Source organism: Tenrec ecaudatus, chromosome 16, assembly GCF_050624435.1.
Source record: "Tenrec ecaudatus isolate mTenEca1 chromosome 16, mTenEca1.hap1, whole genome shotgun sequence".
Taxonomy (NCBI): Eukaryota; Metazoa; Chordata; class Mammalia; order Afrosoricida; family Tenrecidae; genus Tenrec; species Tenrec ecaudatus.
Window position 1 is genome coordinate 716,917 of NC_134545.1, and position 14,731 is coordinate 731,647.

The following is a 14,731-nucleotide window of genomic DNA, read 5'->3' on the forward strand; positions in this document are numbered from 1 at the left end:
AAGGTCAACAAACAGTCCTTCAACTACCTACAGGCTTTTCTTTTCTTTTTCGGTCATTGTTTTTTTTTGTTGTTGTTTTGTTTTCTTTTGTTGCTTTGTTTTTCTCTCTTGTTTTTTTGTGTATATTATTATCTGCAGGTCTATCTAGATAAGATAGGCAGGATAAACAATGTGGAGGAGAAAACTACAGACCGAGAGTTCCGGGGACACATGTGAGAAAGGGAGGTGGGGGAAAGGAAGTGGGTGTTAACTAACCCAGGAACAAGGAAACAAAAGTGATCAAAAATTGATGGCGAGCAGGGTATAGGAGGCCTGGTAGGGTGTGATCAAGGGCAATGGAACTGAGAGGAATTACTGAAACCCAAATGAAAGCTGAGCATGATAGTGGGACAAGAGGAAAGTAAAAGGAAATACAGGAGAGAACTGGGAGGCAAAGGGCATTTCTAGAGGTCTAAATACAGGCAAGTACAAATATATTTTTATATGAGGATGGGGAATTTGATCTGTGTGCATATATGTATAGATTTAGTATTAAGGTAGCAGATGGACACTGGGCCCCCACTCAAGTATTCCCTTATTGCAAGAACACTGTTCTATTAAACTGGTATTCCATGATGCTCACCTTCCCTACACAATCACTGAAGACAAAGTGAGTGCATAAGCAAATGGGAAAAGCTAATGGTGCCTGGCTATCAAAAGACATAGCGTCTGGGGTCTTAAAGGCTTGAAGATAAATAAGCGGCCATCTAGCTCAGAAGCAACAAAGTCCACATGGAAGAAGCACACCAGCCTGTGTGATCATGAGGTGTCAATGGGATCAGCATCAAAGAACAAAAAATTCTATCACAGTGAAGGAGGAGTGCGGAGTGGGGACCCAAAGCCCATCTATAGGTAACTGGACATCCCCTTACAGAAGGGTTTGTCGGGAGGAGACCAGCCAGTCAGGGTGTAGTATAGCACCGATGAAACATACAACTTTCCTCTAGTTCTCTAATGCTTCCCCCCTCACCCCTATCACGATCCCAATTCTACCTTACAAATCAGGCCAGACCAGAGGATGTACACTGGTACAGATAACACAGGGAATCCAGGACAGACAAACCCCCTCAGGACTAATAATGAGAGTAGCAATACCAGAAGGGCAAGGGGAATGTGGGGGGGAAAGGGGACACCGATCACAAGGATCTACATATAACCCCTTCCCTGGGGGATGGACAACAGAAAAGTGGGTGAAAGGAGACATCGGACAGTGTAAGACATGAAAAAATAATAATTTACATATTATCAAGGGTTCTGGAGGGAGGAGAAAAACAAGAGGAGCTGATACCAAGGACTCAAGCAGAATGAAAATGTTTTGAAAATGATGGCAACAAACGTTCAAATGTGCTTGACACAATGGATGGATGTATGGATTGTGATAAGAGTTGCACGAGCCCCCAGTAAACTGATTTAAAAAAAAAAAAAGAAGAAAAGTGAACAGAGACATATACAGAAGATTCTGAGGAAAAAGACAAGCGGACAACAAACTCTCTAACACATATGACTTCAATGGTGGAGCAACAACAAACTCCAAGCATCCGTGTGCTGGAGAAAGCACAGTGAGCACAGAGCTCCACGTGTCTGAGTAGGTGTGTGGTCTCACGTGCCCATGTGTCGGAGCATCTATATGTGCCTGGGTGCGTGAGTCTGCACATGTCTGCATGTATGAATCAGGGCCCGAGGGTGCCCATGTGGGTGAGTCTATACATATCTATGCACGTTAAGCACATCCATGTTTGTGTGCCTGAGCACGAGGGTGCCTGTGTACATAAGTTGTGTGTGCACACCATCTGCAGGCTCCCACTTACACACGAGCACCTCTGTACTCTGGGGCAGGAGGGCTGGGTGTTAGTGAAGCCGCCCAAAGACAAGCCTGGCATGTCCTGCCCGCTCATAGCCATCACGACTTCGTAAGTCACAGAAGGCAGAGAGTGAGTCTCGGTGAGCAGCCCAGAGCTAGCCCTGACCTCGTGTCTTTGCCTCCCACAGCAGCTCTTTGCTGCGCCGGCACCCTGGAAGCCAGCAGTCTCACCTTCGTTACAGGCCAGGTGGGCGAAGAAGGCGATCACCTGCACAGTCTTGCCGAGCCCCGCCTCGTCGGCCAGGATGCCATTGAGCCTCTTCCGGTACAGCTTGGCCAGCCAGTCCAGCCCAATCTTCTGGTAGTCCCGTAGCACCCCATACAGCAGGGGCGGTGTGTTAAACTTCACCTGCAGCCGCACACAACCAACAGAGACCTCCTATTGAAGCAGCTACTGCAGTGCTTCCTCCAGAGAGACACCAATGCTGCCCGGCAGCTCCACTGAGCGCGAGCCACAGGAGGCAGGACCAGAAAGGGCAGGCTCCTTCCTGTCCCTCCAGCCCTCGGCTAGCTCACTCAACAGTCAGAGGCTCCCTGTGACCCACCGCCCACTCCTGCCCAACTTCAACTCCTCGAGGACCCTCCTTCCACCCCCCAGGTTGGCGACAATGGTCATTTAACCCTGGAAGGAGCACAAGTGTTGGGAAGGGTGTAAGGAAGCTGGCACCCTTATGCGCTGTCAGAAGGACCACTGCTGCTGTGGAGACAAGTCACCACAGGACGCAGTCCTTCAACTCCAAGTATGTACACAAAAGAGATGAAGACAAGTGCTGAGACAGTGGCCCACATCTGTCCCAGCGGACATCAAATGATGAGTAAGTACACACGACCCAATGAAATCAGAGGGAACGAAATGCGGATGTTTCTAGAACATGAGGGCCTTTAAACAGTCTGCCTGGTGAGAAAAGTCAGTCCCCCACATTCCCCTACCATACAGGCTGACTCATAGGAAATGTCCTTGACAGTGGGCCTGAGTCAGCAGGTGGACTTGATGGCCAGGCCCTGAGGGCAGGGAGTGGGAGTAGTGTCCTCCTGGGCAGGGTCTCCCATTGGGGGAGGAAAAGTTAGGCGCTAGAAAGGGGGATGGGGTGGGGTGGGGGAGTGTGCACAGCTGTGAAAGAACTCAATGCCACTCAATCACACACTTCAACCTCAGTCACTAAAGGCAGAGAAAGAAAGCAGCTCAGGGCCTCACCGCAGTGATAACGCGGGCGCTGCCCTTGGGCAGGATGGCCTCGGCCATGGCGGTCACTTGGGCAATGTCTTTCGAGTTTGGCTTGCAGATGCTGATCCTCTCTGCGGCCTGAAACTGGTCCATGATGAACAGGGAGTCGATGAGGACCAGCTCCTTCCGAGCCTGCCTGTCACTCGGGCCGTCCTCCACTCCTACAAGAGACAATGCAGCAAAGGGGCTGGGGCTGCCTGCCATCACCAAGTCAGAGAGCAAACCCCTCACGTCCAGAGCTCAGTGGTGCTTCTTCATTCTTCAACTGCACCTGCCTGTTGTGCTCTGTGGACAAACGCCCAGGGACTTGGAGCTGCCAACTCCAGCACATTGCTGGGGAGCCCTCAAGTCTAATTTGTCCCCAAATAACCTGGCAAGTGGAAGACGTCCCACCATGGCCATAAAAACAAGCAGCAAGAGGAAATGTACCTGACGTCCTGCCCCTCCCCGTTCCCCTCTTCTTCAGGCGTGCACACACCCACGAAAGAAGAACTCAGCAGTCGTGCAGCACAGGCAATACGGAGGACACCTCTGCCCTGCTATCCCTGCCACAAGGAGGTTTGAAAGGACCCCTGTCACAGGACCCTCACTCACCTGCCTGACCCCACTTGCCCTACATGTTTGAAATGTTCCACTGTCTTTTCATTCCATCTTCCCACAAACTTTGGAAGCCCCCTCAGAAATAATGAGAACAAAGAAAGAGTGAGCGCCAGCTTGCTTTTCACTAGGTGATCCAGGAGCAGTCTGTGCGTCTGCCTAGAAAGGTTAAAAATGTGAAAGAAAAGCCTCAAAAGTGTCAGGATCTGGAAAACACATGAGCAGCCGTAAGGTGCGACGGTTAGCCTTCAGATGTCCAGAGGAAAGGAGAGAGCGGAGCAGCAAAGCAGAAAACACAGCGAATCTATTCGTTAGTCTAACGGGATGATGGACCATGCAAGCATCCGTTTCCATGACCCGGAAACTAGAAAAACTAAATGGTGACCCACTAACCCCCCCCCCCCCCCGCCAATGCTTTGAGAAGGATCCCCTTATAAGACCCTGGATGGAGTGGAAGAAAGCGGCGAAAGAACTCACAACACTATAAACCAGGCTCGCTGGTCTGAGAGAGGCTGGGGAGAGCCCAAGGCAACGGTGTCTAGTTACCCTTCAGGTCTGGAAGGGAACGTCCCACCACATTAGCCAAACCAACCACCCAAGCTCAAAACGGCAGCAACTGCCCAGAGTTTAGATGGCGGGGAAATGGGGAGGAAAGGACTTAAGAGACCTAGGAAGTGATGGTTCAACGAGGGGTTCCAGTGGGTGAAAGAAAGCATGGACAGACTCTTAAATGTAAACTGAGGATCTCCTCTGTAAACTGTCCCTTCACAATTAAAAAATACAGTAAGACAAAAAAAAATCAGTCATGTTAAACTAACAGTCAAAAGTGAACAAGTGCAATAGAAATCCAGGCCCACAAAACAACATGCCCCATACCTGGTGAGAAAGTGTTCCTATGTTCTCCACACAATCAAAACAAACTCACTGCCACCAACTTGATGCTCACTCACAGTGACCCCACAGAACTGCCCTTGTGGGTTTCCGAGGCTGTAAATCAAATCTTTCTGGGAGCAGAAAGCCTCATCTTTCCCCAAGGAGTAGTTTGGTGGGTTTGAACCGCCGACCCTAGTTTTAGCTGCCCAACTTGTAACCCACTATGCTACCAGAGTTCCTAATTAAGTGGAATGTATCATGCTTATTTTTTTAAAAAAACAATAAAACTTTACACAGAACTTAATAAAACTATTCAATATAAAATCAAACCTACAGCCCCAATTTTTCCTTTCACTAGACAAAGATGAAGGTAATTTTCAAAGTCTTTTTTAATAATTAATTGAGATATATTTTTAAATGATAGCTTTTATTTTAGTTGATTCGTTTCCTTTTTTTAATAAGTCACTTTATTGGGAGCTCTTGCAGCTCTTGTAACAATCCACACATCAATTGTATCAAGCACATCTGTACATATGTCGCCATCATCCTTTTCCAAACATTTTCTACTTGAGCCCTTGGTATCAGTTCATTCCCCACCCCCCGCCCCCCATCAAGGGCTCCTTTTCCTCCTGCTTCCACGGGAACAACCTGGGTTCCTTGCAGAACGCTGGGGCCTGCCAAGCTCTAGAACTTACCTTCTTCTTCACTCGTCTCTGCGCTGTCGGGCTTGGGCTGAGGCCACTGGAAGTTTGGCAGAAAGGCACCTTCATATAACTTCATCAAGTCAAGTAGCGGCAATTCAGCTGGAAGGGAGCACAGGGCCAGAGGTCAGCATGTGAAGAGACAGGGTCACTGCAGGAAGTTTGAGAAAAGGACAAAGGCCGGTGACATGCACAACTCCTAAGGGAAATGTCTTCCCAACAGCACCGCTGTTCTGGTCTGGACTGTGATGAAAGCCTCCATAAAGGAAGGAAGACACCAAGTTTCAACTCATAAAAAAGAAGTACTTCTGGAATTGTCTAACAAATGTCCAAATCCACCGCCACTGCAATGACTGATCCTGGCTCATGACGACCTGAGAGAGGGTTCCCAAGACTGTCAATTACTAAGGAGCAGACAGCCTCCTCTTTCTCCCCAGAGCAGCTGGTGGGTTTGAACTGCCAGCTTTGTGGTTCCCAGGCCAATGCTTCCTTCACAGCACACCCTGGGCTCCTTGATCCCTCTGAGTGGTCTAAAAGGCAGTATTGAAGACACTGTCGGTTTGAGACCCATGAAACAAACAAACCCGGTATTATTTTGTGTACAAGTTATAACAGTCATCATAGTGAACTAAGGGCTGGAGAAAAGGAGAGCTTTGGGAGCGACAAAGCCAGCACCAGTGCAGCCACCAGAGACTGGGGTGGTGTGGTGTCCAAGAGTGGTCACTGTTTCTGTCCGTGGCAACAGCGTGGCTCAGTCAGTCAAAGCAGGTGTGACGCTGGCAGGCTGTTGCACTGAGATCACCCACAGCCTCCAAACAGTGCCGGCGCCTGGCAGATGTAACAGACACGTCCTTACTGGAACAAGGTAGACCCCAACTATAAGACAAAGCCCCCAGGAATGAGGTGGACCCCCAGTTACCAGATGAAGCCCTCAGGAGGCTTCTAGGGGCCCACGAAGGTCTACAGGACAGGCACACCAGCCCTGGGGAAAATGCTGATGTAAACTGAGCGAGCCTGGTTCAGCCATCCTGGGAAGCGCTCCCTTTAAAATCACCAAGACAGAGAGCTACAACCACTGTCCCTCCGGTCAATGCCAAGGACCCTCTGAAAACAGAGCAAGGAGGTGGCACTGGGCAAAGTGGACACTGAAACCCTTTAAGCTGCACTCCCATGGTTCAAGACAGACTGGCCAGGGGCACCAGAAAGTACCAGGTTGGCACCCTTGATGCAGCTCCGTGAAGGACAGATGGGGTGTCCTCCCGGTCGGGGTTGGAGTGGGTGGGAGAGGGGCTCACCACACAGGGCACCACAGGCACCCACACTCAAAACACAGAAATTTTTATATCACAATCCAGGCAGGTGTGTCTCATAAGCTCCAGGCCTGACACCCATGGCCACGCTGAAGGTGAAGGACGCTTGCTCACATCGTTACATGAAGACTAGAGACGGGCCACTGGGGTAGGGTGAGGGTGGGGAGGTGTAGAGCAGTCTTACAACACCGTTCCGGCTCCTGGAGCCATAGTAGTCAGCAGACTGGGCCTGGCTGGCACGATATGGTGACAGGGTGTGCCTCACTCCCTGCTGGTGCGCAGGGCAGCCAGAGCTCTGATCAGCAGTGCTCCACAGCGCCAGCAGCCTACCTTCTTTGGCTAAATGCGACAGTTCTGCTTGGTGGTCCACCAGCCCTTCGTTTGCTTCCTCCTCCGCAATCGTCTCCTCCTCGTCTTCCACTGCAACGGTCGCCAGCAGTTAGTGTCTTTGTGTTTACTCAGCACTACCATGCAGAAAGGTCTCAGAGCCATGTGGTGGACCCGGGAGCCCAGCGGGACTCACATCCAAAACACACACACACACACACACACACCCCACCCCCCCACCCCACCCCGTTTTTACCGCAAGCCCACCCCCGGTTATACAGCACCTACTGTCCACACCACCATGCCCGTGCCTTCCTCCTGGTCCCTCCTCCATGGAGCTCCCTCTCCCCCCTCCACACCCCGCTGGTGACAGTGACCATGCAGAGTGCACAGATGGCAGCCATCAGGAGCGCTGGCTCCTGTGGCCAGGGGGGCCTTGTACCTCCAGCCTATGAGTACAGTGAGTGTCTGACAAGGACAGCAGCATGGCCTCTAGATCATGGCGGCCACCAGTACTTGTCAGGGTTGTTTCTCCTTATGCCACCCCTAACCCTCATGGGAAGTTTACTCCCAACAATGGGGCTGCCCTTCCCAATAAGCACAAGAGAGAAAGCAAAATGGCCACCTCCCAACCATGGACACTTCACACCCTGCCCCCTGCTGAACCAAAGGGCATACCTGTGTGCTAACAAGGGCTGCTGGGACTGTGGCCTGTGCTGCACCTGAACAGGACCCCTTGGTCCCACAGGGCCACTGCCCTCCCATCACCCCTGCTGCGGCACCTGCCCAACCCTGGGCCAGTAGGCAGTAGGCTGTGTCGCTCACACGTCATGCGGGAAGCTGAGCAAACTGCTAACACATAGAGGTTGACCAGCTGCTCCCATGAGCACCCATACTGGGCCACTGGCTCGGGCTCTGCTCTGTTCACTTCGGATCCCTGGCCCGGCACCACAACTGCTGTCATCAGCAGACCACTGCAGGCAGCTCAGAACAAACCCAAGTCCCCAGAAGACACACACTGTACCCAGAGAGACGGTACCCTAACCATCCTTACACAGCAAATAGGTGCTGCTGTAAACGAGCCAGCTGCAGCTGAGAGGTGTGTGTACATGCACGTGTGTGTGTGTGTGTGTGTGTGTGTGTGCAGCACACAGACCTTCATCATCTGTTAAGGACATGCTGGCTTTCCTCTTTGTTCCCGACAGTCCAGAGTCCTGCAACAAAGGGTTAATGGGAACAAGTGTAAGCTCTACGAACAGCCCACAAGGGCGCAGGACACACTTGGACAAATGAGGTCGGCTTCCCAGGGTGAATGCGTAATCTGTATGGTGTCTCCTCAGAACATCACGGGGAAGCATCCTGCCCTCCCTGATTTGCAGAGCAGAACACAGCCAGTCAGCAGAGGGCACTGGTCTCCAGGGACGGGGAACACGGTCCTCCCCGCCAGGTCTCAGCTCTGCCCAGCCTGTACCTACCAGGAAGTGTTCCGCTCGGACGTCCAGTCCTGGGAAGCGCAGGTCTCTTCCTGCAAAGACAGAAGCAGGCCTGGTTCCACGGAGAATGTCCACCCATGAAGAGTCCAGCCCTGCCTTACAGCACCCCAGCATTCGAGGGCAGACGCCAGGCCACGGTCCCTCCATATAGAGGCTGCTCCGCACTGCCAGTCCTGGGCTGCTGGCTGCCAGGACCCAGAAGTCTCCTCAGGGCAGTGAAGCTGAGTGGGTAACACCACAGGCTCACCTGCCACAATGCCTGTCCTCTCAGCTGCCTGCGACTTGGCACAGTGGTCCCTCAGCCCATTCTTTTAGGAAAGGAAGTTGGCATCTCATGGCCCAGGAGCCAGTGAGCCTCTACCACGGAGGACTGCCAGGCAGACATGGCGACCCACAGGAGAGCAGCCCCAAAGGGGACACTCAGCCTCCCGAGTATGCAGGAGGCATCTGCTCTGCGGCAGGAACCCACCGCTAGAAGGATCTATCTGTCCAAAAACCCGTGTCCTTGACCTCCGGCCTAACCAGAACCCCCCACCTATAACTGCACGGTGATATTACCATGCCCACTGCAAGTGTGGCCCAGCAGATGTGAGCCCTGCTCAAGCCACTATGCTCCAGGTGGCATCTCCGTCACCTAGCGGCCCGGCTGTGGCTCCCAGTAGCTGAACCCTCGAGAGACAAGGTCACTTCCTCCCTCTCCTTGCTCTCAGGATTGTCCAGGAACAAAGCTGAGAACTACCTACTCAAAAGGGACACCGTTCCGGAGCACAGTTCTAAAAACTACAGCACAGGAAGAGGAGAGAGAGAAACGTTACTTGGCCCCTGAGCTGACAAAGGCCTGGGTGCTGACACTGGAGCTCCCTCAGCCAGAGGGAAAGGGAGACACAGGTGTCCTGTCACAAAGCCAGCCCCCGGGGGCAAGCCCACAGGGCTACAGAGGCTTTCCGCCGCACTTCCCCTTTTACAAATTCATTCAGCAGCCTGCACAGCTCCACACACAATCCTGTCCCTGCAGTTTGTGTGACTGATAAACTTGGTCTCATTGGAAGCCCAACATGCTAGGAACTGCAGTCTGAGAAATATCTGACGAGGTGATGTCTCAACTAAGCTGTGAATGCGTCAATCTCCCCACCCCCACGCACTCCTGTCCCTCCAAAGTCCCTGTCACTCACTCTGTCATCGAGAATCAATGTGAGGAGAACAAAAGCAGAAACTTGTCTTCGCTTGCAAACACTCCAGCAAAGCTGGGCCCGGGACCCAGCGTGCAGGGAGACACCGGGCCCAGGACCCAGCGGGAAGAGGGTGTAAAAACCCTATTTTTACACCCTGTCATGATGCGAGGGCTTTCTGTATGTTCCCTTCATAATGCAGAGGCACGCTGTGCAATCTGAAAAGTGTTAAGAGTTGTTTAAGCATCATACCTCGCCTGGGAAGTCTCTGTAAATTTAAGGCCTTTTTCCTTTTTTCCTCTAATTCTACTTGTAGTTTTATTTCCACCACCTAAACACAAAAAGTTAAAAGAAGCATGTTAGGAGAACTGTAAACCACACAAGTTCTGGCTGTTAGACTCTATTAACACAGTCATCTCAAAATCCCTCCCGGTTTGGGTTCCGATCTAGCTGAGCCGTGTCCACAGTCTGTCAGGCAGGGAGCTGAGAAGAAGGAAGGTGGGGGCAGGGGCAGAGAGGAGAAAGGAGGCGGCGAGAGAGGCAGGGAGAGGGGGACCATGTGGGAGGAGAGGGGAGCTCCGAGGCCCCTGGCTTACTGTGGCGGCCCAGGCACACAGAAACCCTCGGCCTGCACTCCACTTTCTCTGGAGCCAGCCCCTCACACTCATGCCCGACAGTGGGGAACACAGCCAGGGGTCCTCAGACCTGCCACCCCCCAGAATTTCACCTGCTCAATGTTGGACCAGAAGTACTCTATCTCCCGAGCGGTGGAGGCTGCGATGCGTCTCAGCCGGCTCTGCTCCTCCTTCTTGCCCCTCTCCTCTCGCAGCTGCTTCTCCTCGTGATGGCGAGCCACCGTCCTCACCAGCTGTGAACGTGGGGCCCAGGGCTAGGTGACTGGCTCTATGTCTTCCTTGGACGGCTCTTCAAGACACCTGTGTCCATGCCTCCCATCAACAGCACTTGTGCACTCAGACCGCCAGGACACCTCCGTGTCTCCAAGCCCCTCTTCCCGCAGTATCCCTGTACCCAAGAACAGAAGCAGTGGGCACTACTGCCCCCCTGCCCAGCCCACATACCTTTTTGGCAGCGGCCACCTTCCACCTCCGCTCCTGGGCAAAGTCAGTGGCCATCCACTGCATCTCCTCCAGCAGGGAATCCCAATGCGCCCGAGGCCGAGGGGCCTCCTGCAGCTTGGGCAGACGCCGTGGTGACCAGAGGCCCTCCTTCCTCAGCTCTGCCACACGCTGCTGGACCTGGTTCTCCTGCAAGGAAGGGCGAGTCGGAGTCACAAGCCAGACACTGACACCTGAACCCAAACGCACTAACTTCTCAACCACATGCAGGTGCTTGAGTCAAAGAAGGAAGAGGGACTCCTGCTCCTTGTCACCTCTGCTGCATGATCTAGTGTCATCTACTGGCACTTTCTCCCACTCCCTCTGTCCCTGCCCACTGCCCTCAGGAAGGAGTTTAGCTACACGGAGTGAGAGACATGTGCACACCTGACTCCTTGGCACCACCTTAAGTGAGTCTTTTCTTAGGAGGCACCAAAGAGAAGAGGCAAGGAGCAGGTCTGGACAAGGAGTGCATTTCGGTGGACTGAGTGGTGCTGGGGCAAGAGCACACCTGCCCCCTCCCCCACCCCTGTGGCTAGTTCCACGCTGTCCTTCTCCAGGAGCCCCCCAAGGGTGCTCCATCTTCATGTTACAGACCAGCAGCGGCAACCCCCCAGCCGGTAACCCCTCCTCAATAGAGGTCACTGAGATAGTTAAGGTTTTTTGTGCCAACCTGGCCGATAAACACATGTGGGATTAATTGAAGGGCAGAGAGCTAAACGGCTTGGTGAGCCTCGCCTTTCCAGTTCTCGAGTCTCTTGCTCTCTGATGGTTGGGCCCTGTGTGGGTCCAACCACTGTGTGGTTGCCTTAGCTGGCAAGGCTCACTTCCTGAGAGACATCCCTGAGGAGAAGCCACATGGACTTACTCTGATGCAGCCCTGGGTGCTGGAGCAGCCGTGTGGAGACCCCTGCCAGCACTGGGATGCTTACACTGCCACTGGATTCAAAGAATTTCTAACCACTGGCCTGTGATCCTCCTGCATTTGGCGTCATTGTGTGTTTTGTGAGTTTGAGGAGGGCTTTGTAGATCAGTGTTGGACATATGAGCTAAGCCGGACTTATGGGCTTGGACTGGACTGGACTGGGTTGAGAGGCTTTCTTAATGCACACTTACCCTTTACAGAAAACTCTGTTATCTACACATGAGTTTCTGTGGATTTGTTTCCCTAGTTTACATAGTCACCATGTTATCCAGAGCTGAGTCTGCTTGCCCAGCCCCCTCTGGGTGCCAGCAGCAACCTGGACACAGAATGTCCAGCACCAGCTCACTGGGGGAGTAGCCGAGGCCGGGAAAGTTGACGCCTCCCAGAGCAGGCAAGCTTACCAGAATGATCTGTTCGGCCAGCTTCTCCTGAGAAGCATCCTGGGGTGTGCCAGCATTTTGAGCTGGGCTCTGTGCCTTGGGCGGGGCAGGGGCAGCCGTTCCTGGGGACCGGGAGATGACAGGAGACAGTGACTTGCTGACTGCTGAGGAAGGTCGATTCACTGGCGAGGCTCGTGCATGTAGGGGTCCTGGGCCGCCCACAGCGGTGAGGGATGAGGTAGAAGAGGAGGCGGGCAGAGGCCGCTGTCCAGGCTGGGCGGCATCCACAGGGGGCCTCGTAAGAGTCACGGTCTAGCAAGCAGAAGACACGTCAGCGGCATCAGCAGTACATATCGCCCAATGAGAATGACAACACGCACAGCTTCCTTGTGACCAGAGCGCGGAGCCCTGAGCCCTATCTCTGTTCTCAGGGGGCACACGGGAGGGCATGTGCCGGCTGGCGCCCAGCAGGACTTGAGATGTTCCAACCCACTCCCTAAAGACCACAGTGAGTGCCATGGGACAAGCAGGAAGGAGGGGAGCTGCTTGCTAGCAATAAGGGCGCCAAGGACCCCTCGGGGGGCTCCAGTGCCAACAAGCGCAGCACCACCCCAATCAAGAAGAAGGGAGACAGCACCACCACCCTCGCTCTGAGGCAAGGCAGTCCCGTCACGGTGTGTGGGTGTCTTTCTGGACTCTCAAAGTCATCTCCTCCCTTCCGAGGCCAAGCCACGCCTCACAAGCCAAGCTCATTGCCGCTGAGTCCATTCTGACTCAGAGCAACATAGGACAGCAGAACTTCCCCGTCTTCCAAGGAGCGGCTGGTGGTTTTGAACTGCTGATCTAGAGGATTGTGGCCCAATATGTAACTACTACAGAGTTGCTTCCAGAACTACAGTCCAGGGGAACTCAGTGTTGTGACACATAGGCGTGCCCACTCTTGTGGGAACAGGCTATGCCCACTTTCTCACCCACTAGGTGCAGCAGAGGCTGGTGGCCCTCTGGCCCTTCACAGGAAATACAGGAGGACTCACCCTGCCTCCAAGCATGTGGGTCTAGGGTTGCTGTGAAGCCGGCAGCAGAACCGTCCCAGAGGGTGGTGTGAGCCGTTGCATGTAGGCCCTGACTGCAGCCCAGGCACCAACCCTGGCATGCTCGAGACCATTGCTGCTGCAAGCCCGCTGCGGGCTCTGAGTCCATGTGCTCTCTAGGCTCAAACCCATTTTGTGTCCTGCCAGGAGCCACGGCGTTTCCCTGGGCAGTCTTTCAGAACAATGCTGTCCGCCCAGGGTGTCAGCAGCTCTGTTTGAAGACCTGAGGTGGCAAAGCTTCAGCCATTACAGCCAATCGGCCACTTGCCTGCCACTGCAGTGAGACATACTGACAGGCAGACCGGGTGAGCTTCATACGCTACAGGTACCCCACACAAGAAAAACCACGGGCTTCGTGAAGTAGGGTGGAACCAGTGAGACAAAGTGCCCCAAACAGAAAGATTCACTTCCGGACTCTGAAGCACACAGGAGCCTCGAAAGTGCCCTCAAGGGAAACACTCGCTTTCTCAAAACACATGCACCATAGACATGAGCCGACAGAGGCTCTGGAACCACCTCTGGGCTTGAAGGCAAGCGTCCCATGGTCCGACCATGCTGCTTCACCTCATCTGTACAATGGGGGGGTGCAGATTCTACCTCCCAGGGTCACTGTGTCAAGGGAGAGAAGTGGCTGATGCCACAGCCAGCAGAGCTCAGACCACCCTGGAGGAGTCAGAGAAGACAGGGAACCAGCCTGATTACAGAATGGGGCTCCAGGTCCCACTCCTGCTACCTATCCGATCGATATCCATGGCTTTGTAGGGCCTGCAGGTGCTTGCGGCATGTTCTAGACCAGGGGCCAGCAGACAGGTTCACAAGCCACAAAACTGAAAATGAACATAAGCTATGATAGGTTCATTTATAACATTACTTTAAGTTTTCCCTATTTATAAGAATATATTTATGACTCCTGAACAACTTTTAAATGGTGAGGGAAAAGGCTGGCTCTTGCGTCCCAAGTGTGCAGACCTCTGTTCTCGATCAGCAGAAGCATTCCAAACGTCCCAGGCCGTGGCATCAAAAAGGCACACCCCAGAGAAATGGCAGCACACAAAGGCACACGGGCAGTGTCCCCAGGAGGGAGTGCCAGACATGAGGGATGGGGGGTGGGGACGTGTCCCTGCACACTAAACAGGGTGACAACTGCAAGGTGCGAGTAGGATCTGTGGTCAGGGTGGTCCTAGGACTCAGAGAGAAGCCCTGAGTGCGCCTGCTGGCGCCGGTCCCACATACCTGTGGCTGAGACGGGTGCTGTGACACAGGCATGTGGGCCTTCGCCAGCATGGGGACGTGGAGCGTGGGTTGTGCGGACTGCTGCAGAGGTGCAGGGAACTGGCTGGGTTGGGACCCGGGTGTGGGGGGTTGCTGAGTCTTCACGGTCATCTGCAGCTGCAGCTGTGGCTCCACCATGGAAGGCGGCTGTGAGAACTGCAGCGCGGGTGGCGGAGCCGTGGCTGGGGTGCCGTTTGGGGGCAGCCTGGCGGGGAGCTGCGGTGGTGGGGTGTGCAGGCTGGCGGCGTTCTGCACAGGCGGCCCGGTGGAAGGGTCGTACTGCTGAGGACTCTGCTTCTGCCCCAGGAGCCTGGAGGCCTGCGGAGCCGGGGGCATCCCTCCTGCAGATCCAA

At 53.8% G+C, this 14,731-nt stretch overlaps 1 protein-coding gene across 5 annotated transcripts in view; it reads right to left on the reverse strand.

The window, feature by feature from the left end:
• EP400 (E1A binding protein p400) overlaps positions 1-14,731 on the reverse strand; it is an 82,068-nt gene that overhangs the window by 39,066 nt on the left and 28,271 nt on the right. For all 5 annotated transcript variants that reach the window (XM_075534771.1, XM_075534772.1, XM_075534770.1 and 2 more), the window contains 11 exons: positions 14,340-14,719; positions 12,037-12,327; positions 10,675-10,860; positions 10,323-10,463; positions 9,848-9,926; positions 8,409-8,458; positions 8,090-8,147; positions 6,937-7,026; positions 5,291-5,398; positions 3,096-3,286; positions 2,072-2,249 (listed from right to left, as the gene is read on the reverse strand). In XM_075534771.1, coding sequence (XP_075390886.1) covers positions 2,072-2,249; positions 3,096-3,286; positions 5,291-5,398; positions 6,937-7,026; positions 8,090-8,147; positions 8,409-8,458; positions 9,848-9,926; positions 10,323-10,463; positions 10,675-10,860; positions 12,037-12,327; positions 14,340-14,719 — 1,752 coding nt within the window. The remainder of the gene's footprint in view (positions 1-2,071; positions 2,250-3,095; positions 3,287-5,290; positions 5,399-6,936; positions 7,027-8,089; positions 8,148-8,408; positions 8,459-9,847; positions 9,927-10,322; positions 10,464-10,674; positions 10,861-12,036; positions 12,328-14,339; positions 14,720-14,731) is intronic.